The 27,922-nt window shown below is 45.5% G+C and overlaps 1 protein-coding gene across 3 annotated transcripts in view; it reads right to left on the reverse strand.

Moving 5' to 3' along the window:
* Positions 1 to 27,922, reverse strand: part of LOC137353138 (mitogen-activated protein kinase-binding protein 1-like) — a 186,656-nt gene that overhangs the window by 120,301 nt on the left and 38,433 nt on the right. For all 3 annotated transcript variants that reach the window (XM_068019172.1, XM_068019174.1, XM_068019171.1), the window contains exons 3-4: positions 15,105 to 15,167; positions 13,439 to 13,496 (exon numbers count right to left, since the gene is read on the reverse strand). In XM_068019172.1, coding sequence (XP_067875273.1) covers positions 13,439 to 13,496; positions 15,105 to 15,167 — 121 coding nt within the window. The remainder of the gene's footprint in view (positions 1 to 13,438; positions 13,497 to 15,104; positions 15,168 to 27,922) is intronic.

Here is a 27,922-nt window from a genome sequence, read left to right on the forward strand (position 1 = left end):
ACACAGTATCCGCAACAAGGTAGACGAATTGACAGCAAAAATAGAATTAAACAGATATGATCTAATTGCCATTACAGAGATGTGGCTGCAGGGTGACCAAGGATGGGGACTGAATGTTCAAGGGTATTTGACATTTAGGATGGATAGGCAAAAAAGGAAAAGGAGGTGGGGTATCATTGTTAATAAAGGATGAGATCAGTACATTAGTGAGAGAGGGTCTTATATTGAAGGATCAATATGTAGGATCAGTTTGGGTAGATTTAAGAACCAGCAAGGGGCAGCAAACATGGAGAAAGGTGGGAAAAAGAAAACAGGGAACTGCAGGCCAGTTAGCCCGACATTAGTCATCGGCAAAGTGCTGGAATCAATTATTAAGGACATCTTAACAATGCACTTAGAAAAGCATAGTATGATTAGAACAAATCAATATGGTTTTATGAAAGGGAAATAGTGTTTGACAAATTTATTAAGATTTTTTTGAGGATGTAACTAGAACGATAGATGAAGGGAAACAGTAGATGTAGTATACCTGTATTTCCAAAAGGCATTCACTAAGGTGCCACACAAAAGGTTAATAGACAAGATAAGAGCTCATGGAATTGGGTTAATATATTAGCAAGGACAGCGGATTAGTTAACGGTCAGGAAACAAAGAGTGGGCATAAACTGAGCATTTTCAAGTTGGCAGGCAGTGAATAATGGAGTGCTGCAAGGATCAGTGCTGGGGCCTCATCTATTTACAATCTATATTAATGACTTTGATGAAGAAACAGAGTAAATGTATCTAAGTTTGCTGAGGATACAAAGCTAGGTGGAAATGCAAGCTGTGAGGAGACACAAAGAGGCTGTAAAGAGATATAGACAGGTGAAGTGAGTGGGTAACAAAGTGGCAGATGGAGTATAATGTGGGGAAGTGTGAGGTTATTCACTTTGGTTGCAAGAATAGAAAAGTGGAATATTTCTCAAAAGGCATGAAACTTCCAAATGTTGATGTGAGACACACGGGTGTACACGTACAAGGAATACAAGGTTAGCAAGCAAGTAGGAAAGCAAATGGCATACTGACCTTTATTGTAAGAGGATTGAAGTACAAGAATAAAGAAATCTTGCTACAATTGTGGGGCTTTGGTGAGACCACACCTGGATTACTGTGTGCAGTTTTCATCTCCATATTTAAGGAAGGACTGGAGGAAGTGCAACAAAGGTTCACTAGATTGGTCTCTGGGATGAGACGGTTGTCCTATGATGAGAGGCTGAGTAAATTGGGTCTATACTCTCTGGAGTTTAGAAAAATGAGAGGTGATCTCATGGAAACATTCAAGAGTATGAAGGGGCTTGAAAGGGTAGATACTGAGATGTTGTTTCCCCTAGCTGGAGAATCTGGAACAAGGGGGCATGGTTTCAGGATAAGGGGCCGATCATTTAGGACTGAGATGGAGAAATTTCTGCATTCAAAGGGTCGTGAATCTTTGGAATTCTCTATCACAGAGGGTTGAATTTATTTAAGGTTGAGGTAGGCAGATTTTGAGTCTTTCAGGGAATCAAGGGATATGGGAAGTAGACAGAAAGTGCAGTTGAAGCCTAAGATCAGCCATGATCATATTGAATAGCGGAGCAGGCGCAAGAGGCCGTATTATCGACTCCTATTATGTTCTTATGAGTTGTTTATAGGCCAAACAGTAGTGGTAATGTAGGGCATGGGATAAATCAGGAAATTAGCAGTGTATGTGACAAGGGTAATGGCATATTGACCTTGTAAAAGGATTAGAGTACAAGAATAAAGAAGTCTTGCTACAATTGTGTGTAATCATGGGGGACTTCAAAAAACTTAATTAGCACTAATGCTGTGGCGGATGAATTCCTGGAGTGTATACAAAATGCTTTTCTAGAACAGCATGTTGGGGAACCAACTAGAGAAGGGGCTATTTTAGATCTGGTATTGCGCAATGAGAAAGGTCTAATTAACTATCTCATTGTAAAAGGAGCCTCGAGGGAAGAGTGACCATAATATGATAAAGTAAAATTCTATGTTTGAAAGTGATGCAGTTCAATCCGAAAATAGTTCTGAAGTCTAAACAAAGGAAACTACAAAGGTATGAGGGGCAAATTGACAAATTTTCCCCTGGGAAAAGGTATGACTGTAGACAGGCAATGGCTGGCATTTGAAGAATTAATACATGGTTTACAACAAATTTATATTCCTTTGAGGCACAAAAATCCAAAAGGAAAGCGGATCCATCCATGGCTAACAATAGAAGTTAAAGATTGCATTATATCAAAGGAAGAGGCTTATAAAGTTGCCAAAAAATAGTAAGTTTGAGGAATGGGAGCATTTTAGAATTCAGCAAAGGGGACCAAGAAACTGATAAAGAAAGAGAAAATAGCATATGAATGTTAACTAGCGCGAAACATAAAAAACAGACTGCAAAAGCTTCGATAGGCATTCAAAAAGGAAAAGATTAGCAAAGATAAATGTGGGCCCATTGCAGGCAGAGCCAGGGGAATTTATAATGGGGAATAAGAAAACGGCAGACAAACTAAAATACTTAGTCTTCACACAGGAAGATACAAAAAACCTCCCAGAAGTACTAGAGAGCCAAAGGACTTGCGAGAATGAAGAACTGAAAGAAATTAGTATTAGTAAAAAAATAGTACTGAAGAAATTGATAAGAAATTGGCTAGCTGAAAGAAGACAGAGGTGGTTGATGGCAAATGTTCATCCTGGAGTTTAGTTACTAATGGTGTACCGCAAGGATCTGTTTTGGGGCCACTGCTGTTTGTCATTTTTATAAATGACCTGGAAGAGGGTGTAGAAGGGTGGGTTAGTAAATTTGCAGATGACACTAAGGTCGGTGGAGTTGTGGATAGTGCCGAAGGATGTTGTAGGGTACAGAGAGACATAGATAGGCTGCAGAGCTGGGCTGAGATGGCAAATGGAGTTTAATGCGGAAAAGTGTGAGGTGATTCACTTTGGAAGGAGTAACAGGAATGCAGAGTACTGGGCTAATGGGAAGATTCTTGGTAGTGTAGATGAACAGAGAGATCTTGGTGTCCAGGTGCATAAATCCCTGAAAGTTGCTACCCAGGTTAATAGGGCTGTTAAGAAGGCATATGGTGTGTTAGCTTTTATTAGTAGGGGGATCGAGTTTCGGAGCCACGAGGTCATGCTGCAGCTGTACAAAACTCTGGTGAGACCGCACCTGGAGTATTGCGTGCAGTTCTGGTCACCGCATTATAGGAAGGATGTGGAAGCTATGGAAAGGGTGCAGAGGAGATTTACCAGGATGTTGCCTGGTATGGAGGGAAGGTCTTACGAGGAAAGGCTGAGGGACTTGAGGTTGTTTTCGTTGGAGAGAAGGAGGAGGAGAGGTGACTTAATAGAGACATATAAGATAATCAGAGGGTTAGATAGGGTGGATAGTGAGCGTCTTTTTCCTCGGATGGTGATGGCAAACACGAGGGGACATAGCTTCAAGTTGAGGGGTGATAGATATAGGACAGATGTGAGAGGTAGTTTCTTTACTCAGAGAGTAGTAAGGGCGTGGAACGCCCTGCCTGCAGCAGTAGTAGATTCGCCAACTTTAAGGGCATTTAAGTGGTCATTGGATAGACATATGGATGAAAATGGAATAGTGTAGGTCAGATGGTTTCACAGGTCGGCGCAACATCGAGGGCCGAAGGGCCTGTACTGCGCTGTAATAATCTAAAAAAAAAAAATTAATGGGACTGAAAGTTGATAAATCCCCAGGACATAAATCTCAGACTGTTGAAAGAGGTGGCTGTAGAGATAGTGGATGCATTGGTGATCATCTTCCACAATTCTATAGATCCTGGAATGGGTCCTGAAGATTGGAAGGTAGCAAATGTAACCCCACTATTTAAGAAAGGAGGGGGGAGAGAAAATGGGGAACTATAGACCTGTTAGCTTGACATTAGTAGCAAAAATGCTAGAATCTATTATAAAGAATGTGACAAATGGACACAGAAAATAATGGTCGGATTGGGCAGAGTCAACATGGATTTATGAAAGGGAAATCATGTTTGACAAACCTGTTAGAGTTTTTTGAGGATGTAACTAGCAGGATAGATAAAGGAGAAGCAGTGGATGTGGTGTATTTGGATTTTCAGAAGGCGTTTGATAAGGTCCCACACAGAAGGTTAGTAAACAAGACTAGAGCACATGGGACTGGGAGCAAAATACTGGCATGGATTGAGAATTGGTTCACAGACAGAAAAAAGAGAGGAGGAAAAAACGGATCATTTTCAGGTTGGCAGGCAATGACTAGTAGGGTACCTCAAGTTCAGTGCTTGGGCCGCAGCTATTCACAATCTATATCAATGATTTGGAGTTGGGTACCAAACGTAATATTTTCAAGTATGCTAATGACACAAAACTAGGTGGGAATGTGAGTTGTGAGGAGGGTGCAAAGAGGGGATTTAAGACTAAGTGAGTGGGCAAGAACATAGCAGATGGAATATAAATGGTGAAAAATGTAAAGTTATCTACATTGATAGGAAAAACAGAAATGCAGAGTATTTCTTAAATGGAGAGAGATTGGGAAGTGTTGATGTCCAAAGGGACCCGGGTGTGCTTGTTCCTAAGTCACTGAAAGCTAACATTCAGGTGCAGCAAGCAATTAAGAAGGCAAATAGTATGTAAGCTTTTATTGCAAGAGGGTTTGAGAACAGGAGTAAAGAGGTCTTGCTGTAATTGTATGGAGCCTTGGAGAGACTGCACCTGAAGTATTGTGCACAGTTTTGGTCTCCTTACCTAAGGAAGGATATATTTGCCAGAGAGGGAGTACAACAAAAAGTTCACCAGACTGATTCCTGGGATGGCAGAAGTGTCCCAAGGAGGAAAGAGTGAGGAGACTGGACCTGTATTCTCTAGATTTTAGAAGAATGAGAGGTAATCTCATTGAAGCATACAAAATTCTTACAGGGCTCAACAAGGTTGATGCAGAAAGGATGTTTCCCCTGGCTGGGTGGCAGTTTTGGGGGGGGGTGGGGGGGGGGAAAAAAGAGAGCGAGGGGTGGGGGGAAAAAAGAGAGCGAGGGGTGGGGGGAAAAAAGAGAGCGAGGGGTGGGGGGGAAAAAAGAGAGCGAGGGGTGGGGGGGAAAAGAGAGCGAGGGGTGGGGGGGAAAAGAGAGCGAGGGGTGGGGGGGAAAAGAGAGCGAGGGGTGGGGGGGAAAAGAGAGCGAGGGGTGGGGGGGAAAAGAGAGCGAGGGGTGGGGGGGAAAAGAGAGCGAGGGGTGGGGGGGAAAAGAGAGCGAGGGGTGGGGGGGAAAAGAGAGCGAGGGGTGGGGGGGAAAAGAGAGCGAGGGGTGGGGGGGAAAAGAGAGCGAGGGGTGGGGGGGAAAAGAGAGCGAGGGGTGGGGGGGAAAAGAGAGCGAGGGGTGGGGGGGAAAAGAGAGCGAGGGGTGGGGGGGAAAAGAGAGCGAGGGGTGGGGGGGAAAAGAGAGCGAGGGGTGGGGGGGAAAAGAGAGCGAGGGGTGGGGGGGAAAAGAGAGCGAGGGGTGGGGGGGAAAAGAGAGCGAGGGGTGGGGGGGAAAAGAGAGCGAGGGGTGGGGGGGAAAAGAGAGCGAGGGGTGGGGGGGAAAAGAGAGCGAGGGGTGGGGGGGAAAAGAGAGCGAGGGGTGGGGGGGAAAAGAGAGCGAGGGGTGGGGGGGAAAAGAGAGCGAGGGGTGGGGGGGAAAAGAGAGCGAGGGGTGGGGGGGGAAAAGAGAGCGAGGGGTGGGGGGGAAAAGAGAGCGAGGGGTGGGGGGGAAAAGAGAGCGAGGGGTGGGGGGGAAAAGAGAGCGAGGGGTGGGGGGGAAAAGAGAGCGAGGGGTGGGGGGGAAAAGAGAGCGAGGGGTGGGGGGGAAAAGAGAGCGAGGGGTGGGGGGGAAAAGAGAGCGAGGGGTGGGGGGGAAAAGAGAGCGAGGGGTGGGGGGGAAAAGAGAGCGAGGGGTGGGGGGGAAAAGAGAGCGAGGGGTGGGGGGGAAAAGAGAGCGAGGGGTGGGGGGGAAAAGAGAGCGAGGGGTGGGGGGGAAAAGAGAGCGAGGGGTGGGGGGGAAAAGAGAGCGAGGGGTGGGGGGGAAAAGAGAGCGAGGGGTGGGGGGGAAAAGAGAGCGAGGGGTGGGGGGGAAAAGAGAGCGAGGGGTGGGGGGGAAAAGAGAGCGAGGGGTGGGGGGGAAAAGAGAGCGAGGGGTGGGGGGGAAAAGAGAGCGAGGGGTGGGGGGGAAAAGAGAGCGAGGGGTGGGGGGGAAAAGAGAGCGAGGGGTGGGGGGGAAAAGAGAGCGAGGGGTGGGGGGGAAAAGAGAGCGAGGGGTGGGGGGGAAAAGAGAGCGAGGGGTGGGGGGGAAAAGAGAGCGAGGGGTGGGGGGGAAAAGAGAGCGAGGGGTGGGGGGGAAAAGAGAGCGAGGGGTGGGGGGGAAAAGAGAGCGAGGGGTGGGGGGGAAAAGAGAGCGAGGGGTGGGGGGGAAAAGAGAGCGAGGGGTGGGGGGGAAAAGAGAGCGAGGGGTGGGGGGGAAAAGAGAGCGAGGGGTGGGGGGGAAAAGAGAGCGAGGGGTGGGGGGGAAAAGAGAGCGAGGGGTGGGGGGGAAAAGAGAGCGAGGGGTGGGGGGGAAAAGAGAGCGAGGGGTGGGGGGGAAAAGAGAGCGAGGGGTGGGGGGGAAAAGAGAGCGAGGGGTGGGGGGGAAAAGAGAGCGAGGGGTGGGGGGGAAAAGAGAGCGAGGGGTGGGGGGGAAAAGAGAGCGAGGGGTGGGGGGGAAAAGAGAGCGAGGGGTGGGGGGGAAAAGAGAGCGAGGGGTGGGGGGGAAAAGAGAGCGAGGGGTGGGGGGGAAAAGAGAGCGAGGGGTGGGGGGGAAAAGAGAGCGAGGGGTGGGGGGGAAAAGAGAGCGAGGGGTGGGGGGGAAAAGAGAGCGAGGGGTGGGGGGGAAAAGAGAGCGAGGGGTGGGGGGGAAAAGAGAGCGAGGGGTGGGGGGGAAAAGAGAGCGAGGGGTGGGGGGGAAAAGAGAGCGAGGGGTGGGGGGGAAAAGAGAGCGAGGGGTGGGGGGGAAAAGAGAGCGAGGGGTGGGGGGGAAAAGAGAGCGAGGGGTGGGGGGGAAAAGAGAGCGAGGGGTGGGGGGGAAAAGAGAGCGAGGGGTGGGGGGGAAAAGAGAGCGAGGGGTGGGGGGGAAAAGAGAGCGAGGGGTGGGGGGGAAAAGAGAGCGAGGGGTGGGGGGGAAAAGAGAGCGAGGGGTGGGGGGGAAAAGAGAGCGAGGGGTGGGGGGGAAAAGAGAGCGAGGGGTGGGGGGGAAAAGAGAGCGAGGGGTGGGGGGGAAAAGAGAGCGAGGGGTGGGGGGGAAAAGAGAGCGAGGGGTGGGGGGGAAAAGAGAGCGAGGGGTGGGGGGGAAAAGAGAGCGAGGGGTGGGGGGGAAAAGAGAGCGAGGGGTGGGGGGGAAAAGAGAGCGAGGGGTGGGGGGGAAAAGAGAGCGAGGGGTGGGGGGGGAAAAGAGAGCGAGGGGTGGGGGGGGAAAAGAGAGCGAGGGGTGGGGGGGGAAAAGAGAGCGAGGGGTGGGGGGGGAAAAGAGAGCGAGGGGTGGGGGGGGAAAAGAGAGCGAGGGGTGGGGGGGGAAAAGAGAGCGAGGGGTGGGGGGGGAAAAGAGAGCGAGGGGTGGGGGGGGAAAAGAGAGCGAGGGGTGGGGGGGAAAAGAGAGCGAGGGGTGGGGGGGAAAAGAGAGCGAGGGGTGGGGGGGAAAAGAGAGCGAGGGGTGGGGGGGAAAAGAGAGCGAGGGGTGGGGGGGAAAAGAGAGCGAGGGGTGGGGGGGAAAAGAGAGCGAGGGGTGGGGGGGAAAAGAGAGCGAGGGGTGGGGGGGAAAAGAGAGCGAGGGGTGGGGGGGAAAAGAGAGCGAGGGGTGGGGGGGAAAAGAGAGCGAGGGGTGGGGGGGAAAAGAGAGCGAGGGGTGGGGGGGAAAAGAGAGCGAGGGGTGGGGGGGAAAAGAGAGCGAGGGGTGGGGGGGAAAAGAGAGCGAGGGGTGGGGGGGAAAAGAGAGCGAGGGGTGGGGGGGAAAAGAGAGCGAGGGGTGGGGGGGAAAAGAGAGCGAGGGGTGGGGGGGAAAAGAGAGCGAGGGGTGGGGGGGAAAAGAGAGCGAGGGGTGGGGGGGAAAAGAGAGCGAGGGGTGGGGGGGAAAAGAGAGCGAGGGGTGGGGGGGAAAAGAGAGCGAGGGGTGGGGGGGAAAAGAGAGCGAGGGGTGGGGGGGAAAAGAGAGCGAGGGGTGGGGGGGAAAAGAGAGCGAGGGGTGGGGGGGAAAAGAGAGCGAGGGGTGGGGGGGAAAAGAGAGCGAGGGGTGGGGGGGAAAAGAGAGCGAGGGGTGGGGGGGAAAAGAGAGCGAGGGGTGGGGAAAAGAGAGCGAGGGGTGGGGAAAAGAGAGCGAGGGGTGGGGAAAAGAGAGCGAGGGGTGGGGAAAAGAGAGCGAGGGGTGGGGAAAAGAGAGCGAGGGGTGGGGAAAAGAGAGCGAGGGGTGGGGAAAAGAGAGCGAGGGGTGGGGAAAAGAGAGCGAGGGGTGGGGAAAAGAGAGCGAGGGGTGGGGAAAAGAGAGCGAGGGGTGGGGAAAAGAGAGCGAGGGGTGGGGAAAAGAGAGCGAGGGGTGGGGAAAAGAGAGCGAGGGGTGGGGAAAAGAGAGCGAGGGGTGGGGAAAAGAGAGCGAGGGGTGGGGAAAAGAGAGCGAGGGGTGGGGAAAAGAGAGCGAGGGGTGGGGAAAAGAGAGCGAGGGGTGGGGAAAAGAGAGCGAGGGGTGGGGAAAAGAGAGCGAGGGGTGGGGAAAAGAGAGCGAGGGGTGGGGAAAAGAGAGCGAGGGGTGGGGAAAAGAGAGCGAGGGGTGGGGAAAAGAGAGCGAGGGGTGGGGAAAAGAGAGCGAGGGGTGGGGAAAAGAGAGCGAGGGGTGGGGAAAAGAGAGCGAGGGGTGGGGAAAAGAGAGCGAGGGGTGGGGAAAAGAGAGCGAGGGGTGGGGAAAAGAGAGCGAGGGGTGGGGAAAAGAGAGCGAGGGGTGGGGAAAAGAGAGCGAGGGGTGGGGAAAAGAGAGCGAGGGGTGGGGAAAAGAGAGCGAGGGGTGGGGAAAAGAGAGCGAGGGGTGGGGAAAAGAGAGCGAGGGGTGGGGAAAAGAGAGCGAGGGGTGGGGAAAAGAGAGCGAGGGGTGGGGAAAAGAGAGCGAGGGGTGGGGAAAAGAGAGCGAGGGGTGGGGAAAAGAGAGCGAGGGGTGGGGAAAAGAGAGCGAGGGGTGGGGAAAAGAGAGCGAGGGGTGGGGAAAAGAGAGCGAGGGGTGGGGAAAAGAGAGCGAGGGGTGGGGAAAAGAGAGCGAGGGGTGGGGAAAAGAGAGCGAGGGGTGGGGAAAAGAGAGCGAGGGGTGGGGAAAAGAGAGCGAGGGGTGGGGAAAAGAGAGCGAGGGGTGGGGAAAAGAGAGCGAGGGGTGGGGAAAAGAGAGCGAGGGGTGGGGGGCAAAAGGGGTGGTGGGCCATGTTGTCAGGATCACTCTTGACAAAATGACATCTATATGGATATCCGGAATACTCCACATCGCTACAAGAAGTGTGCGGGCAAACATTGGTTACTTGCCCAAGCAAAAAAAAATGCCAGGTATCGCATTCAATCAGTGTCCAACATAGTGATGAGAAACTAAGTCAATAAAGTAGTCTTCTCATTTCAAGACCAACAAAAATGTACGTTTGTTGCTGTTTTGATTAATAGTAAGAAACATTTTAATGCCTTTATCTTTCTGAACCTGTCTCACTGTCCCCCATGTCTGACAAAAATTGTAATGTGGCCCCCCCCATGGGAAAAGGTTGAACAGCCCCTATCTAGCTGAATGGCAAAGCAGGCTCGAGGGACCGAATGGCCCACTCCTGCTCCTATTTCCTATGTTCCTAACACCACGTAAAAGATTTCAATACAACAAAGCTCTAGCACGACAGGTCAAAAGGTTCTCAAAGGACAGTATCTTAGATGACCTTTTCCAAAGGATGGTAACAAATCCCAATAGGAACCAGAGGCTAATGTTTCTCTCATGTTTGGATCTTAGGGAAAAAAAGGTGGTTTAAGGTGGAGAATGGATGATTATATCTTAAAATTGCATCAGACAATGAAAGTTCTCACGTTTCTCAAAACTTACAGGAGCAGCTAAGTATGCTTCAAATGCACAGTGCACAAAGCTTAGGATGATCAGTGAGACATGGAACATCTTCTGAAAATGAACTGGATATCAAGCAAATCTTATGCAAATAAGTGGACTGCATTTTCATAAACTGACATGTTGATACTTTTAGCTCATACAGTTAACTGAGAGTTACTGTACCAACCGTAAGCTGTGGTAAGTTTCTTGCACACGAACAATAAACAGTGACAGCCTTTAAGGAGATATTTCATAACTCTTAGCAAAGATATATACCATTGAGAAAGAAAAACTCTGCAAGGAGGATGCACTATCTGTAGTTAACTAAGGAAGTTATGAATGGTATCAAGAAAAGGTGTACAATGCTGCGAAAATTAGTGGTAGGCCAGAAGATTTGGAAAACTTTAAAAACCAGCAAAGAATGACTAAAAACAAAAAGAGGGTGAAATTAAAGAGTACAATAGCAAGAAATATAAAAAGACAGTAAATGTTTCTCTGAGAAGTGTAGAAGAAGTGAGGGACTTTGGAGTGAATGTCCACAGATCCCTGAAGGTAGCAGGACAGGTTGATAAGGTGGTTAAGGCGGCATATGGAATTCTTTCCTTTATTAGCTGAGGTATAGAATACAACAGCAAGGTGGTTACGCTGGAACTGCGTAACTCTGTGGCTAGGGCACAACTTGAGTACTGTGTGCAGTTCTGGTCACCTCATTACAGAAGGATGTAATTGCACTAGAGAGGGTACAGAGGAGATTTACGAGGATGTTGCCAGGACTAGAAAAATGCAACAATGGGGAAAGATTGGAGAGGCTAAGGTTGTTCTCCTTGGAACAGAGAAGGCTGAGGGGAAATCTGATTGAAATGTACAAAATTTTGAGGGGCCTGGATAGAGTGGAGGTGAAGGGTCTATTCACTTTAGCAGAGAGGTCATTGACGAGGGGGCATAGATTTAAAGCGATTGGTAGAAAGATTAGAGGGGAGATGAGGAAAAGCTTTTTCTCCCAGATGGTGGTGGGGGGGTCTGTAAATCACTGCCTGAAAGGGTAGTTGAGGCAGAGACCCTCAAATCATTCAAAAGGAGTCTGGATATGCACCTCAAGTGCCATAAGCTGCAGGGCTACGGAACAAATGCTGGAAGGTGGGATGAGAATAGAGGGATCGTTTCTCGGCCAGCACAGACACGATGGGCCAAGTGGCCTCTTTCTATGCCTTATACTTTCTATGATTCTAAGTATATAAAAGCTCAAGTAAACGTTGGTCCCTTAGGAGAATGAGTCTGGGGAATTCACCATGGGAAACAAGAAAATGGCAGAGACTTAGAACAAATATTTTGTATCTGACTTTACAGAAAACAAAAAAAATCCCAAGAATAGTAGAAAATCAAGGGGCAAAAGGGATGACGGAACTTAAAGCAATCACTAGAGAAAAAGTACTAGGCAAACTAATAGGACTAAAGGCTGACAAGTCCCTTGGACCTGATGGCCTGCATCCAAGGGTCTTAAAAGTAGTGACGGCAGAGATAATGGGATGCATTGGGTGTAATCTTCAAAAAATTCCTCGATTCTAGAAAGGTCCCAACGGATTGAAAAACTGCAAATATAATACCTCTATTCAAGAAAGTAGGGAGCCAGAAAGCAAGAAATTAAAGGCCAGTTAGCCTGACATGCGTCATTGGGAAAATGCTGGAATCCATTATTAAGGAAGCAGCAGCAGGACATTTAGAAAATCATAATACAATCAAGCAGAGTCAACATGGCTTTGTGAATGGAAAATCTTGTTTGACAAATTCATTAGAGTTCTTTGAGGATGTAACAAGCAGGGTGGATAAAGGAGAACCAATAAATATAGCGTATTTGGATTTCCAAAAGGCATTTGATAAGTTGCCACATAAAAGGTTACTACACAGGATAAGTGCTCATGGTGTTGGGGGTAATATATTAACATGGCTTGAGGATTGGCTAACTAACAGGAAACAGAGAGTCAGGATAAATGGGGTATTTTCAGGTTGGCAAACGGTAACTAGTGGGGTGCCACAGGATCAGTGCTGGGGCCTCAACTATTTATAGTCTATATTAATGACTTGAATGAAGGGACCGAGTAGCCAAATTTGCTAACTATATAAAGATAGGTAGGAAAGCCGTTGTGAGGAGCACACAAAGGGATATAGATAGGTTAAGTAAGTAGGCAAACATTTGGCAGGTGGAGTCTCATGTGGGAGAATTTGAGGTAGTCCACTTTGGTGGGAACAATAGAAAAGCAGATTATTATTTACATGGGGTGAGACTACAGAATGCTACGGTAGAGAGAGATCTGGGTGCCCTTGTTCATCAATCACAGAAAGTTGACATGCAGGTACAAGAAGTAATGAGGAAGGCAAATGGAATGTTGGCCTTTACTGCAAGGGGGATGGAGTATAAAAGTAGGGAAGTCTTGCTGCAATTGTATACGACATTTGTGAGACCACACCGAGAGTACTGTGTATAGTTCTGGTCTCCTTATTTAAGGAGGGTTATACTTGCATAGGAGACAGTTCAGAGAAGGTTCACTGGGTTGATTCCTGGGATGAAGGGGTTGTCTTATGAGGAAAGGTTGAGTTTAGAAGATTGAGGGGTGAACTTATTGCAAGATCTAAGATTCTGAGGGGGTTTGATAGGGAAGATCCTGAGAGGATGTTTCCCTTTGTGGGGGAAATCTAGAACTGGGGGCACAGTTTCAGAATAAGGGGTCTCCCTTTTAAGATGGAGATGAGGAGGAATTTCTTCTCTCAGAGGATCATTAATCTTTGGAATTCTCTTCCCCAGACAGCAATGGAGGCTGGGTCATTGAATATATTCAAGACTGAGTTAGCCAGATTTTTAATTTTTTAAAATTTTATTTTTAATTTTTTTTAAAAATTTTTAGATACAGCACTGAAACAGGCCCTTCGGCCCACCGAGTCTGTGCCGACCATCAACCACCCATTTATACTAATCCTACACTAATCCCATATTCCTACCACATCCCCACCTGTCCCTATATTCCCCTACCACCTACCTATACTAGGGGCAATTTACAATGGCCAATTTACCTATCAACCTGCAAAACTTTTGATCTACAAGAGAGTAAAGGGTATGGGGGGCCAGCAGGAAAGTGGAGTTAAGGTCACAATCAGTTCAGCCATGATCTTATTGAATGCCAGAGCAGGCTCAAGGGACCAAGTGACCTCATCCTGCTCTTATTTCCTCATAACTGTCCAAGTATCCCAGACTAAGATGCAAAATGCAAATTTCTGATTGTTTTTAAAATGATCACATGCATAATTCACATACTCACCTCCCCAGTAACTAAGTATTTTCCATCTGATGAGAATGCCAAAGCACTGACTGCTTTTCTAAATCAAAAAATAAGATTTGGTCAATAATGGACTTGAAGCATCATTAGCAAGCCAGTGTTTCAAACAGAATTTCACTAATTTCAAGAAATTCTCAGTAGGCAACTACCGATCTCTTGTTTACTTGACCAGAACACTTTGCCAACTTTCAAATGCAGGAGATCTGACATGGTCACTGGCAGCTAGACATGTTCTCAGCCAAAGTTTAGTCTTTCACTTGGTACTAGAATACCAACATTGTATCCCAAATGCAAGATCCTCCCAAAACCCACAACCAGCAATGCCAGTGCAAGGGTACATTCCTCCCCTCACTACCAGCAGCCATCTAACATTCCTCCCCCACCTGCTAAATGCCACTTACTGCCAGCTTTGGACAGCTACTGACAGGGGTCATGCAAATATGAGCCCTAGGTGTTAAAATCACCCAGGCTTCACGTTGCTGAAGTTAGGGGAATTTACCTTAGCTCCCATCTGCCTGATTGTCTAACTGAAGTTAAAAATCAAACATGAAGAACCCATGGGAATTTACACAGTACAACTTATTTCTTATTAATCAATCTGCCAGAATAATAACATTCAATTCCCATAGGGTCACAAACGATAACCTGCACAATTACAAAAACAGTTAATTTACTACAGCTATTAAATTATATTGTTACAACAGGCCTAGTTTCTTGCTGAACAATCTCTACACTTAGAGGCGATGTATCAGATACAACTAGAAGTAGATTACACCGAAAATGAAAAAAAAATCCAACTTCTTTTTTCGGAAAAGTGGCTAATGAAACAGTACCAACTAAGCAATCATGGGTGGGTATCAGTGACCAGACCAAAAAGGCTCAAATGTAATTTGCCATACTTTCCATGGATTTAAAATTGGATCCCAAAGTTTGAGAATACTGTCTGATACCCAAACAAACACTACAAAACATTTTAAAACAGAACTTTCAATTCTGTAACCAACACATCCTCGAACATTAACAGTCTAAAGGCCATCAAATTCCCCCGTCAGTGGGTAAGTACACAATATGATACGGTATTGAACCACAGGTTCAAACTTTTGATTTGTGCTGAGTTAATTCATCAAGTTGGAGAATCGTAACTGACAGTAGCACTCCTAGATTTGGATTGCTGGTTAAGTGTTCTGGTACCTGATGGCAAATCAGTAGCCAGTGGAAAGTATATATATGTGGACATCAGGAGCGAGATCATGACCAGGCCTCAACACTTGAATAGTTTACCAATACTCACGTGTATAATGAACACTTGTGCAAGGTGCCAAAACACCGCGAGCACCCTTGGGACAAACCCTACCAAAACAGTCACACTGGAGACACAATTGGAGTACAAAAGGGTGGAGGCCAAAGATAGTTTGTATTTTTACAGATAGGACAGAGTAAAATAATATAACTCCTCCAATCCTCGAGAGTCAGGTTCTGCCACAAATGCTGCATGTGAAGCTGCCAAGTAACGTTGCGAGTTATTTTCAGCATTGGCGCCTGTTGCCAAGCTGCTAAAGCTGTTGTATTGTGCTCCAAACTGATGTTGCATTCGTGTTAACACTATTGGATATCTCCACAATACATGCTGTGCTTCATTGTCCCTTACCTGGAAGCATTGAGGATGTGAGTCTGCTTATTTTTCTTTGGGTTACACAACACAACCACACACCTTTTAAAACAGAAAAAAAACAAATTTAGAACTCAAATTCTTTTGTTACAAGCAAAAAAATGAATCAAATTACAGTATTGAAAATACTGCAGCATCAAAAACCAACTACAAATGTTTGCCAAGGACAATGCTAGTCATTTACACAAGACTAACCTGAATATGTTGGAATATTCTGAGTTTCAGCAAAACTAACATCCAAGGCAGAAACACATAATGTACAATGCTGTTCTTATATGGGAACAGAAGCAGCGAAGCCATCTTTTGCTATTTCTTTCTCATTTACCCAGTGCATTGGCTCCTCTTTTTTTAATGAGACCGAGATCGCTGATTATTGACTTTTCACCTGATAAAAATCATTACTAAACGACTCAACTGCGATGACTGCACTCTAACTCAATTATTAAATGGAGAAAAATAATAGAAATCTGAACATATTGACTTTTGATCATTAACTTAGAGGATCCCCTATAGTACTACCCAAATTAAGTCAGAAGAAGGCAGCTTTAAGGCTACTGGGGGTCATTGTGTTCTTAACAAAAAGAGGTCAGGCTGTCTTAATTTCTTCTTACTAACATCCAAGACCAAATAAAGGTTAGAGATAATTACAACTCCTGGTAAAAAAAGACAGAATATTTGCATATTGAAAAAAGTGACACCCAATATGCATGCATATCTAGAAGAAAAAAAATTAAAATAGTGACTTAATACATTGTACAAACAAATAACTCTAAACAGAAATAAAAACAAAGCTAAAAATACCCAGCATGTTTGGCAGCATCTGTGGAGAGAAAGAGTTAACGTTTCAGATCTGTGACCTTTCATCAGAAAGGACCTGAAAACGTTAACTCTTTCTCTCTCCACAGATGCTGCCAGACCTGAATATTTCCAGCTTTGTTTTTATTTCAGATTTCAACAGCTGCAGCATTTTGCTTTTAACTCTAAGCAGAGTCATATTTTCTTAAGAGTGTAGCCTTAAAAAGGGAAAACCTGTCCTTGTATGACAGTGCATCATCCAACTAACCATGAGCAACACCAGGGAGATCAGAATTATTACATACATCAATATGACTTATTAGGTTTGACAGGGAGGAGAGAGTCACAAAGCAAGGCTTTAAAGTTTAAGCAAGATTAACTTTAAAAACGGATAATAAATAAATTGATTACAGAAAACTGGGATGTGTCTTTAACAAGTAAACCTACAGAGTGAAAAGTACAAGTAGTTTTCAGTATAATACAAAACCGGTACATATTTCATAAAAGCCAACTGTATTCAATCAATTATGATCAACAAACAAGTTGAGACAGTATCAAAGCTGAACTAAAAGGTTTGCACAAATCTAAGAAAAAATCAGAAATCTAGCAGATAGAGCTATAAAAAAAACAAGGTAATACAGAGAAAGTTATGGAGAGGTGCAAAAGTACTTACAAAAAAAGCTTTGACATCCCCTGCAAATTAACAGCATAAGTTTTTAGAATTATATTGAGTGTGGCAAAGGTGAATGTGGACCCTCAACTCTTCACTTACCTAGATCATTGTGATCTGGTTCTGATGAAAAGTTATTGACCTGAAACATCAGCTGTTTCTCTCTCCACAGATGTTGCCTAACCTGAGTATTTCCTTTTTTTATTTCAGATTTCCAACATCCACATTTTTGCTTTTGTATGTCATTGCGTCATTGGTTCCAACATGAACAACTGTTGAATCTAGTTGAACTTTTTTTGTGGAGGTTACTAGTGTAGTAGACAGGAAGTATCTTTGGACAGTGGCTCTCTGGACTGTCAGAAGGCATTTGATAAAGTTCCACACAAAAGAGCATCAAACACAAAAGAACGGACTGGAGATAACCTTGTGACATGGCTTGAGAAGGAGGAGACAGACATGCATTGAACATACCAAGTAATAGTTAGCACATTAAGAAAAGGAGGGGAGTGAAGAGAAGAAAGCAAACAGTACACTGTCAAAAATGTACAAGTATACAAGTCACACATTATTAAATGGGTATTGCTTAGTTACACACATCAAGCAGACTTTTCATAACATTACAGCAGTTTGGGGGTTGAGTAACTCTTGGTCACACCCAATGTCTGGATCCACTAAGCTCCATATGAATACATAAATCAAAGTGAGCTTTCTCATAGTTACAAGGAATGATCAAAATAGACACACCTGTGTTTATCCAGTTGTCATGGCATTTAGCTCCAGCTAGATAGACATCACCTATATTGGAATGCTTCCATCAAATTAAAACTGCATCAATGCAGTATGTCACATAATAAAACTAGCACTCAAAATTAACTTCTGAACAGTTAATACGTATCATTTACACTTCTAAAATGAGCTAATTGAAAAACAATGATAGATCGGATATTGCAAGGCACTGATCAATCAAGTAGTTGTGACAAATATATCAGTCAAGATTGAACATCACAAACTTTAAACAAATATCTGAGTCAACCCTTAAAACCAAGTGATAATATTTGCAATTTAAAGACTTTTGAAAGACAAAACTCTTGCTTAATTTGAGGCAAAATTTTAAAAGCTGCAAACTAAAATCTTTATACAAATCTTTAATTTAGTTATTAATACTGAAGTACAGCACTTTGCTGAAACACTGGACCATCCATTCACTTGTTTCAAATGGTTGGTAACATCTTCCCAATTGAAGTAGAATGGAAACATTCCGTTGATGTGTTTCAGAGCATGGATATTTAAAGTCAATGCTAAACCATTGCACTGGCCAAATGAAACAAGAACAAGTCATGTAAACCTTAAACTTATTTATTTTCCAGCCTATTTAAACTATATTTCTTCCCTTTCTTGGCATTAGACTACTTTTTTTTTTAACTATCAAATTTCCCTCTCTTTAGCCTTACCAGGAGCATATTTATTTAGATGGAATTAGCACCAGAGTACTATTTGAGCAACATTCAGAAACAGGATTAAATTTTGTAGTCAGCCTGCTATACTGGAGCTTGCATTGATGCAAGAAGTTTAATCAAAACACAAAAAAAGATGAGGTGGTCAGTGAGAGGCGAGAGTTTGCAGTACCTTGCAGAACCAAGTATAAAATATGAACGCAGAGTTAACAACCTTGACAAAGGAGACTTCACAATCCTTTAGGTCTCAAATGAATATCTGTTAAATGTCAGAGAGCAGAACTTTATTGCCTCTGCACAAATGGCAACATGAGCAGACAGCATAGCTTAGGTTTGTTGGCTCTCTGCAGGTAGTGGTTAGCTACAATATCTATAGTATAACTGCCCTCCATGCCCACCCAAAATGTATCCTTAGCATACTGTCAACTGGACATTTTACCTACTTGTATGTAGTTTCCTTATTTCAACATTGATCAGAATGTTACAGCATTATGATACAGATAATCATGTGTCTTGATGGAGGAGTATTGCAACAGTGATTAAATGAAATTTACGACAGTAAGGTTTGATAATAATTAGTCTCAGCATTGATTGCTGCATTAACCCACTCCAACAGTATCTACTATTGTGTTGACTTGCTACAGTCACATTTGAAGCAAACTCTCAGTTCAGGTGCAGTCTGCAAAAGATTAATTCTCTGGAGGTAAGTCATGGCAGGAGAGCTCGCACCAGTGATATGCTCCTCCTGCGCTATGTGGGAAATCAGGGATGCTTCCACTGTCCCTGACGACCGTGTGTGCAGGAGGTGTATCCATCTGCAATTACTGGCGACCCACATTACGGAGCTGGAGCTGCGGGTGGATTCACTAAGGAGCATCCGTGATGCTGAGATCGTTGCAGATAACACGTTTAGTGAGATAGTCACACCACAGGCAAATGCTGCAAAGGCAGAAAGGGAATGGGTGACCACCAGGCAAAGTGATGAAGGCAGGAGTCCCCAGTGGCCATCCCCCTCCCTAACAGATATACTGTTTTGGATACTGTTGGGGGAGATGGCTCAGGGAAAGCAGCAAGTGCCAAGTGCATCGCACCATGGGTGACTACTGCACAGGATGGGAGGAAGAGGAGTGGCAGGGCTATAGTGATAAGGGATTCAATCACAAGGGGAATGGACAGGCATTTCTGCAGCCTCAAAAGAGACTCCAGGATGGTATGTTGCCTCCCTGGTGCTGGGGTCAAGGATGTCTCTGAGCGGCTGCAAGGCATTCTGAGGGGGTGGGGGAGGGCGAGCAGCCAGTTGTCGTGTTACATATCGGTACCAAAGACAGAAGTAAAAAAAAAAAGGAGCTGAATATAGGGAGTTAGAACGTAAATTTAAAAAGTAGGACCTCAAAAGGTGGTAATTTCAGAATTACTGCCAGTGCCACATACTAGCGCGAGCAGAAATAGCAGCATACATCAGATGGCTACGTGGCTGGAGAAATGGTGTAGGGGGAGGGATTCAGATTCCTGGGACATAGGGACCGGTTCTGGGGAAGGTGGGACCAGTACAAGCTGGACGGTTTGCTTCTGGGCAGGACTGGGACAAGTTTCCTCGGGAGTGGGGGGGGGGGGGGGGGGGGGCTTGCTAGTGCTGTCAGGAGGGTTTAAACTAGAATGGCAGGGGGAATGGGAATCTGAGCAGGGAGACAGAGGAGGGGGAAACAAGGACAGAAATGAAAGACAGGACGATAAGAAGCAAAAGTGGAAGGCAGAGAAAACAAGGGTGAGAAACAAATGGGGCCATAGTGCAAAATAAAGCTAAGATGACTAACAATGTTAAAAAGACAAGTCTAAAGGCATTGTGCATTAATGTGTGGCGCATTCGCAATAAGGTAGATGAATTAACAGTGCAAATAGATATAAACAGTTATGATATAGTTGCGATTACGGAGACATGGCTGCAGGGTGTCCAAGGATGGGAACTGAACATCCAGGGGTATTCAATATTTAGGAAGGACAGGCAAAAAGGGAAAGGTGTTGGGGTAGCTGGTTGTTAATAAAGGAGGAAATCAACGCAATAGTAAGAAAGGATATTGGCTCAGAAAATCATGATGTGGAATCTGTATGGGTGGAGCTAAGAAACACCAAGGCACAGAATAGTTGGTGGGGGTTGTCTATAGGCCCCCAAACAGTAGTGGAGATGTAAGGGATGGCATTAAACAGGAAATTGGAGACGCATGCAATAAGGGTACAACTGTAATCATGCGTGACTAATATACATATAGATTGGTCAAACCAAATTAGCAATAATACTGTGGGAGGAGGATTTCCTGGAGTATGTATGTGACGTTTTTTAGACCAATATGTTGAGGAACCAACTGGAGAACAGGTTATCCTAGACTGGGTATTGTGCAATGAAAAATGAGTAATTAACAATCTTGTTGTGCTGGGTCCCTTGGGGAGGAGCGACCATAACATGATATAATTCTTCAAGATGGAGAGTGAAGTAAAGGCCAGCTCGGGTCTGCAAATGAAACCCGAGCCTGATAGAACCAGATCCGAGCCCGAGCCCGACCAGCCCCGCCCCGAGTCCTTTCATTTTTTTCCCGCGCCCAACCATCAGTTAACCTACCTTCCGTTTTTCACTTTGTTGCTTATCTGCACAAGCTTAAAATAACTAACAAAACCACCATTCAAGTCCAAAAAGTACAGTAATAGTGCAGCCACTTACCAGAGGTGGTGATGGAGCGTGTCTGACCCAGCCCGACCCGACCCCGAATGCCGGACCCGGAAGTGCAACCTGACCCAAACCAAACATGTCGTCGGGTCCCGTCGGGTTCAGGTAGGGTAGGGTAGCCAGCCTTTAGAGTGAAGTAGTTGAATCTGAAACTAGGGTCCTGAATCTAAATAAAGGAGACTATGAAGGTATGAGGGGCGAGTTGGCTATGGTAGATTGGGGAACTTTACTAAAAGAGTTGACGGTGGATAGGCAATGGATAATATTTAAAGAACACGTGCATGAATTACAACAATTATTCATTCCTGTCTGGCGCAAAAAAAACCCCGGAAAGGTGGCTCAACCGTGGCTTACAGAAGAAATTAGGGATAGTATCAGATCCAAAGAGGAGAAATATAAAATTGCCAGAAAAAGCATCAAGTCTGAGGATTGGGAGCAGTATAGAATTCAGCAAAGGAGGACAAGGAGGTTGATTAAGCAGGGGAAAATAGAGTATGAGAGCAAACTTGCGGGGAACATAAAAACTGACTGTAAAAGCTTCTATAAATATGTGAAGAGAAAAAGATTAGTGAAGACAAATGTAGGTCCCTTACAGTCAAACGGGGGATATTCTAATGGGGAACAAAGAAATGGCAGAACAATTAAACTCATACTTTGGTTCAGTCTTCACAAAGGAGGACACAAATGACCTCACTGAAATGTTAGGGAACCAAGGGCCTAGTGAGAGGCAGGAACTGAAGGAAATCAGTATTAGTTTAAAAAAAAGTGCTAGGGAAATTAATGGGGTTAAAGGCTGACAAATCCCCAGGGCCTGATAATCTACATCCCACAGTACTGAAGGAAGTGGCCCTGGAAATAGTGGATGCATAGGTGGTCATCTTCCAAAATTCTATAGACTCTGCAGCAGTTCCTACAGATTAGAGGGCAGCAAATGTAGACCCACTATTTAAAAAAGGAGGCAGAAAAAACACAGGGAATTACAGATCAGTTAGCCGTACATCAGTAGTGGGGAAAATGCTAGAGTCTATTAAAAAGGATGTGAAAGCAGAACACCTAGAAAGCATAAATGCGATTGGACAAAGTCAGCATGGGCTCACGAAAGGGAAATCATGCTTAACAAATCTACTGGAGTTTTTTGAGGGTGTAACTAGTAATGTGGTGTAATTGGATTTTCAGAAGGCTTTTGATAAGGTCCCACATAAGAGGTTAGTGTGCAAAATTAAAGCACATGGGATTGGGGGTAATATATTGGCATGGATTGAGAACTGGTTGACAGACAGGAAACAGAGAGGAGGAATAAATGGGTCTTTTTCCAGGTGACAGGCAGTAACTAGTGGGGTACCGCAGGGATCAGTGCTTGGGCCCCAGCTATTCACAATATGTATTAATGACTTGGGCGAGGGAACTAAATGTAACATTTCCAAGTTTGCAGACGACAGAAAGCTGGGGGGGAATGTGAGCTGTGACGAGGATGCAAAGAGGCTCCAATGTGATTTGGACAAGTTGGGTGAGTGGGCAAATGCATGGCAGATGCAGTATAACATGAATAAATGAGAGGTTATCCACTTTGGTTGTAAAAACAGAAAGGCAGATTATCTGAATGGTGACAGACTGGGAAAGGGGGAGGTGCAACAAGACCTGGGTGTCCTTGTACACTAGTCGCTGAAAGCAAGCATTCAGGTGCAGCAAGCAGTTAGGAAGGCGAATGGTATGTTGGCCTTCATTGCAACAGGATTTGAGTACAGGAGCAAGGATGTCTTACTGCAGTTATACAGGGCCTTGGTGAGACCACATCTGGAGTATTGTGTGCAGTTTTGGTCTCCTTACCTGAGGAAGGATGTTCTTGCCATGGAGGAAATGCAGCAAAGCTTCACCAGACTGATGGCTGGGATGGCAAGATTGACACATGAAGAGCAATTAGGTCGACTAGGCCTACATCCACTAGAGTTTAGAAGAATGAGAGGGGATCTTATAGAAACCTATAAAATTCGAACAGGACTAGACATGCTAGAGGCAGGGAAGATGTTCCCGATGGCTGGAGAGTCTAGAACCAGGGGTCAGAGTCTCAGGATACGGGGTATGCCATTTAGAACCAAGATGAGGAGAAATTTCTTCACCCAGAGGGTGGTGAACCAGGCAGTCAAGGCCAAGTCATTAAATGTATTCAAGAAAGAGATAGATATACTTCCTAATGCCAAAGGGATCAAGGAGTATGGGGAGAAAGCGAGAACAAGGTACTAAATTAGACGATCAGCCATGATCTTTTATGAATGGCGGAGCAGGCCCAAAAGGCCAAATGGCTTACTCCTGCTCATATTTTTTTTTTTATGTACTGTGCTTGATTTTTTTTATGTACTGTGCCATGTTGATTTTAGATTTCTAAAATTAGATACCGTCTCCTTTTCGGACTTCAATAATTACTTTAACTAATTTAAGTTTCCACAGTAGTGAAAATTCAGTTTGTGTTCCCTACTGGGAGATTAAAAATGTTGTGGTTATGCTACAGTAAGTAGTGTACTACCCTGTGGAAGATTAATATTGTGCAAAGCAGTCTTTTAAAGATTTTCTATGTGATTCTCTCACCTTTGCAGTCTGAAGATGTACTGGAAAAAAAAGTCAAGGAGTGCTTTGCTGAAAATCTGGGGCACTAGTGGACATATATTGCAAAGTGTTCTCCAAAAGCAGAGTGAAAACTGGAATAATCACATAGAAGATCTTTAAAAGACTGCTTTGCACAATATTAATCTTCCACTGGGTAGTACACTACTTACTGTAGCATAATCACAACATTTTTAATCTCCCAGTAGGGAACACAAACTAAATTTTCACTACTATGGAAACTTAAATTAGTTAAAGTAATTACTGAAGTCCGAAAAGGAGACGGTATCTAATTTTAGAAATCTAAAATCAACATGGCACAAAAGAAACTGAGGCTGTTCTACCATCTCAAATTACAACATGCAGCTATCAACAGTTTTCACTGCAATTTGATAAATTTATTGTGACAGAAATCCCACATGCCAAATGAAAAATATTAATTTTGTCATATAGAACTTTGCCTGAGAGTTTTTACTGGACATTACTACAAATAACTTTTAAAAAGCAGAACAGAGGAGCGAAGGATGGCTACGTACAGCTTACATGAGAAGCCAAAGGCCAGCTGGGAGAAAGAGGTGACGACCCAGTCTAGCCTGAACAACGGGGGTGCTCTCTGAATAAGTTACCTAGAATGGTTCTGTCAATGCTGATTGTCAAAAGCCATAGACATCCATTGACTTTGAAAGAGCCAGACACCCAGCCCCCACCAAGTATGTCTGAACTGCATTAAATTTCAAAGATTATTCCAAAAACTTCCGTTTCAAAGAGGTGGTCACATGACATGACTGCCTGTGTAACTCAAGAGTTTGTGAATTGTGACTCAGAAAGCAGACAGTAACTGAACTCCAGGAAAGGAACATCTCCTCTCTCTCCAGGAAAGTCCCAGGGAAGCCTTGGTAGCAGCTACTAAGCCTCAAGACTACCGATCTTTACAGTCAACAACCAGTGGACACAGATAAAGCCTCTCTCCTGCCTTCCAGAATTAGAGAAGCAAGCCCGAATTGTGCACGTAGCCCAGCGAGGACTGCAAGACTTTAACTTCAACTAAAGACACTAAGACTCAGTATTTGAATTCCATTTATTACAAACTTTACTTCAACCTCCCAACTCTGTTGTCTCTCTGTAATCTATTTGTGTGTGCGCCTCTCGTGTGATTGTGAGCATGGCTACGTCGCATATTTTAGTAATTTTAACCGGTTTAGAGGGACAAGGTTAATAAACTTACAATTTTCTTGTTTAACTCAAGAAAACCTGCCTGATCGGTTCATTTGCAATTATTATCAGAGGAATAGGAGCAAGTGCTCACTGAGATGGTAAGCTAAATCACTGTGTTAAAAGAATAAACGCTGTTGTAGTCAAGCCAGAGAAGGGACGAAAGGGTAGCCTGAGACCCTCTTCCTCACTTGGTCGTAACAAAAATTTGCATGCTCCAGTCCAGCATTGTACCCACAGACAAACAAGAAGTTTGAAGTTGGAAACCAAATTGATCCCAATCAAAAAAAAAAGACTTCAATATAGGTTTTCTTGTAGTTTGCGTTGTTAAAATACTAACATGCCCGCATCTGACGCCAGTACCTTGCCAAACCAGGGTGAAGTAACTTGGGATAAGTTAAATGGAAGAAAGGAATGTAGTTGCGCAGTGTGGGATCACTTTCCATGCCAAAGCCAAGAAATCTGAAATCCTAAGACTTGTGGTCAACTATTTTTCCCTTGAATCTGAAGGGTGAGAGACAGGGTTGGAATTAGATTCAGACAGGGTAATGTTAGCAAAGATACAACTGGAACAGAGGAAACTTGAATTAGAAGACCGGGAAAAAGAGAAAGAGAGAGAGAAGAGAAAAAAAAAAGGGGAGAGAGTGAGAGAGAGAGAGAGAGAAAGAGGAAAGAGAACACTTTCCAGAAGGAGCAGGAGGAAAGGGAGTTACAGTGGCTTGAAATAGCTAGGGGGCGACAGAGCAACCCCAGTGAAAGCATGGCCAAAAGGAGACTTAACTCAGGGCCATGTGCTGTAAAGGCCTGCTACCCGACCCAAAGGGACCAGACAGGTGTCAGGGTCGGATTGGGTCGCTCTTCCCAGGTCCGGCTATCGGGCTCGGGTCGGGTCCTGGTCGGACACACACAGCAAGAAGTGTTAAAAGTAAAAAACCTACCTGAACTGGGAGTCCGGAACGTCAAAGCGGGAAACACAGTCTGTGCAGAGAGTGTCTCTATGACGTCATCACGCTCACCCTGAAGCTTCCTGCAGATTGGGAGTCGCAAGGTAGGTAAAGGGAACATTCCGATGGTCAAGTTCGGATCGGGTTTTTTTTTCGTGACCTGACCAGGCCTTTAATGTGCTGAGCTCTTAAAATTCTCCCAATTGATCCCGAAGTTCAATGAGGAAAACTTGGAAGCATTTTTTGTAACTTTTGAAAAGCTTGTAAGGCAGTTAAAATGGCTAGCCGAAAGCTGGACCCTCCTGCAACAAAGCAAGCTAACAGGAAAAGCCCATGGGGTTTATTCCCTGTTGTCAGATGAAAGTTCATCAAATTATCAACTAAAAATGCTTTCCTCGGGGCACATGAGCTAGTACCAGAAGTGTACCGCCAGAAATTCAGAACCCTCCGGAAACAAGCTGATCAAACTTACCTCGAGTTTGACAGGAGTAAGCAGCTAGCTTTTAACCAGTGGTTAAGGGCCCTTAAAGTACAGTCCATGTATGAAAACCTCAGAGTGGTGATTCTACTCGAGGAATTTAAAAACTCTCTCACTCTCTATAAAGACCCATATGAAGCAACAAAAAGTGCACAGAGCAAGGCAAGCCGCAGTTCTGACTGATGAGCTCACTCTCATTTACAAGTCCGTACCCCAAGGAAAACTCTTCCCTAGTCAACCTCACAACCCCGAAAAGGGAAAGAGGTGAGAAGGTGATAGGAGACCTAACAGTCCTGGGAAAGAAAGAAAACCGAGACACACAGGGGGCCCTCCTCCAGCCAAAAAAGATAGTGCTGAAAGCAGGAGCGAGACCCGGAGACCTGTGTGTTTCCATTGTAACAAGGCAGGTCACCTTCGAGCAGACTGCTGGAAACTACGGGGAAAGCCTGTAGGGTTAATCAGGGCACACCCGACCAGTGCAGGAGAAAGGACCCTGATGGAAATCACCACAGAGCAGGCTGTGGCTTTAACTGCAACAGCAGTAAGACACAGAAAAAATACTGCTGTGGGCGCAGGAAAATTTAATGAGATTCCTGAAGGCTATCAGGATTGTGTCCAAAGGGAGAGTAACCCCATACCCCTCGAGTGGGGCAAGCAAGACTATCGCCATACTCAGGGATACAGGTCCACGAGATCCCTTTTGCTAGGAAAAGGCATGACCTTACCCCCCGCAGAGTGCAATAAATGCGAGGATGGTAGTGAATGTTATTGGAGGGCAGTATACGTCCGTACCTGGAGTGCGACCTAGTTTCAGGACCGGTGACCGTAGGGATTGTCCCTAGTTTGCCTGTGGACAGGGTTGACCTGCTCCTAGGTATTGATCTGGCCAGACCGAAAGTGGTAGCTTCCCCAGTAGTGGTAGAGACACCGAAGAAGATCAGAGACAGGGCATTAGCAGGAGACTGTCACCTGCATTTCCCGATTGTGTAGTGACTCGGGCCACGGCCAAACTAGCTCCCGCAGAGAAGACTAAATTGGCACTGCAGTCAAATGACCATGCTGTCTGGTTGTCTGAAACTTTCTTTGGGGAATTAGAGGACCCAGGGAATGGGTTAAACGAATCTTCCCTAGTTAAGGCTCAGCAAGCCGACCCAGTATTAAGGAAATTAGCACAGGCTGTCCAAACTGAAACAGAGGGAGTCCCTGATTGCTACTATATAAAAAATGAGGTGCTGATGAGCAAGTGGAGCTCTCCTCACAGACCTGAGGACAAAGAATGGGCAGTGGTTCACGAGTTAGTGGTGCCGCCGAGGTACTGTAGAGAAATATTCAGAATGGCCCATAAGTTTACAATGGCAGTACATGTTGGTGTACGAGAAACCAAAGCCCGCATAAGACAGCAGTTTGACTGGCCAAAACTCCATAAAGACGTAGTGGAGTACTATAGAACCTGCCACATGTGCTAGGTTGTGAAGAAGCCTCAACCTGCAGTAAAATCTGCGCCCCTAATTCCTGTACCAGCTTTTGGCAAACCCTCCAGCAAAGGGCTAGTGAATTGTGAGGGACCCCTGCCAAGAACAAAAGGGGGCAGACAAGCACAGTCTGGCAGAGAGTCAGGGAGGAAGGGGACGAAAAGGACTGGTCAAAGGCGGATTCCCAAATGAAACCCCCTACTGTTGGTTAGCCAACCCCGAAATGTTGGAAAAATTAGACCCCACACCCTCCTACATAAATGCAGCCAGACAACACAAGTACCCTACCAGGGCTGCTAACAGCATTTGCAGAAAACCTGCAGGAACAAAGAAAATCCTCAAAAGGCAGAGAAAGTGAGGGTGATGCCTCACCTGGTCGAAGTGCCACAGGGGAGTACAGTAGAATCTGGACAGATACCTATGAGCAGGAATGTCCCAGAGGACATAGGGAAGAT

Source organism: Heterodontus francisci, chromosome 40, assembly GCF_036365525.1.
Source record: "Heterodontus francisci isolate sHetFra1 chromosome 40, sHetFra1.hap1, whole genome shotgun sequence".
NCBI lineage: Eukaryota > Metazoa > Chordata > Chondrichthyes > Heterodontiformes > Heterodontidae > Heterodontus > Heterodontus francisci.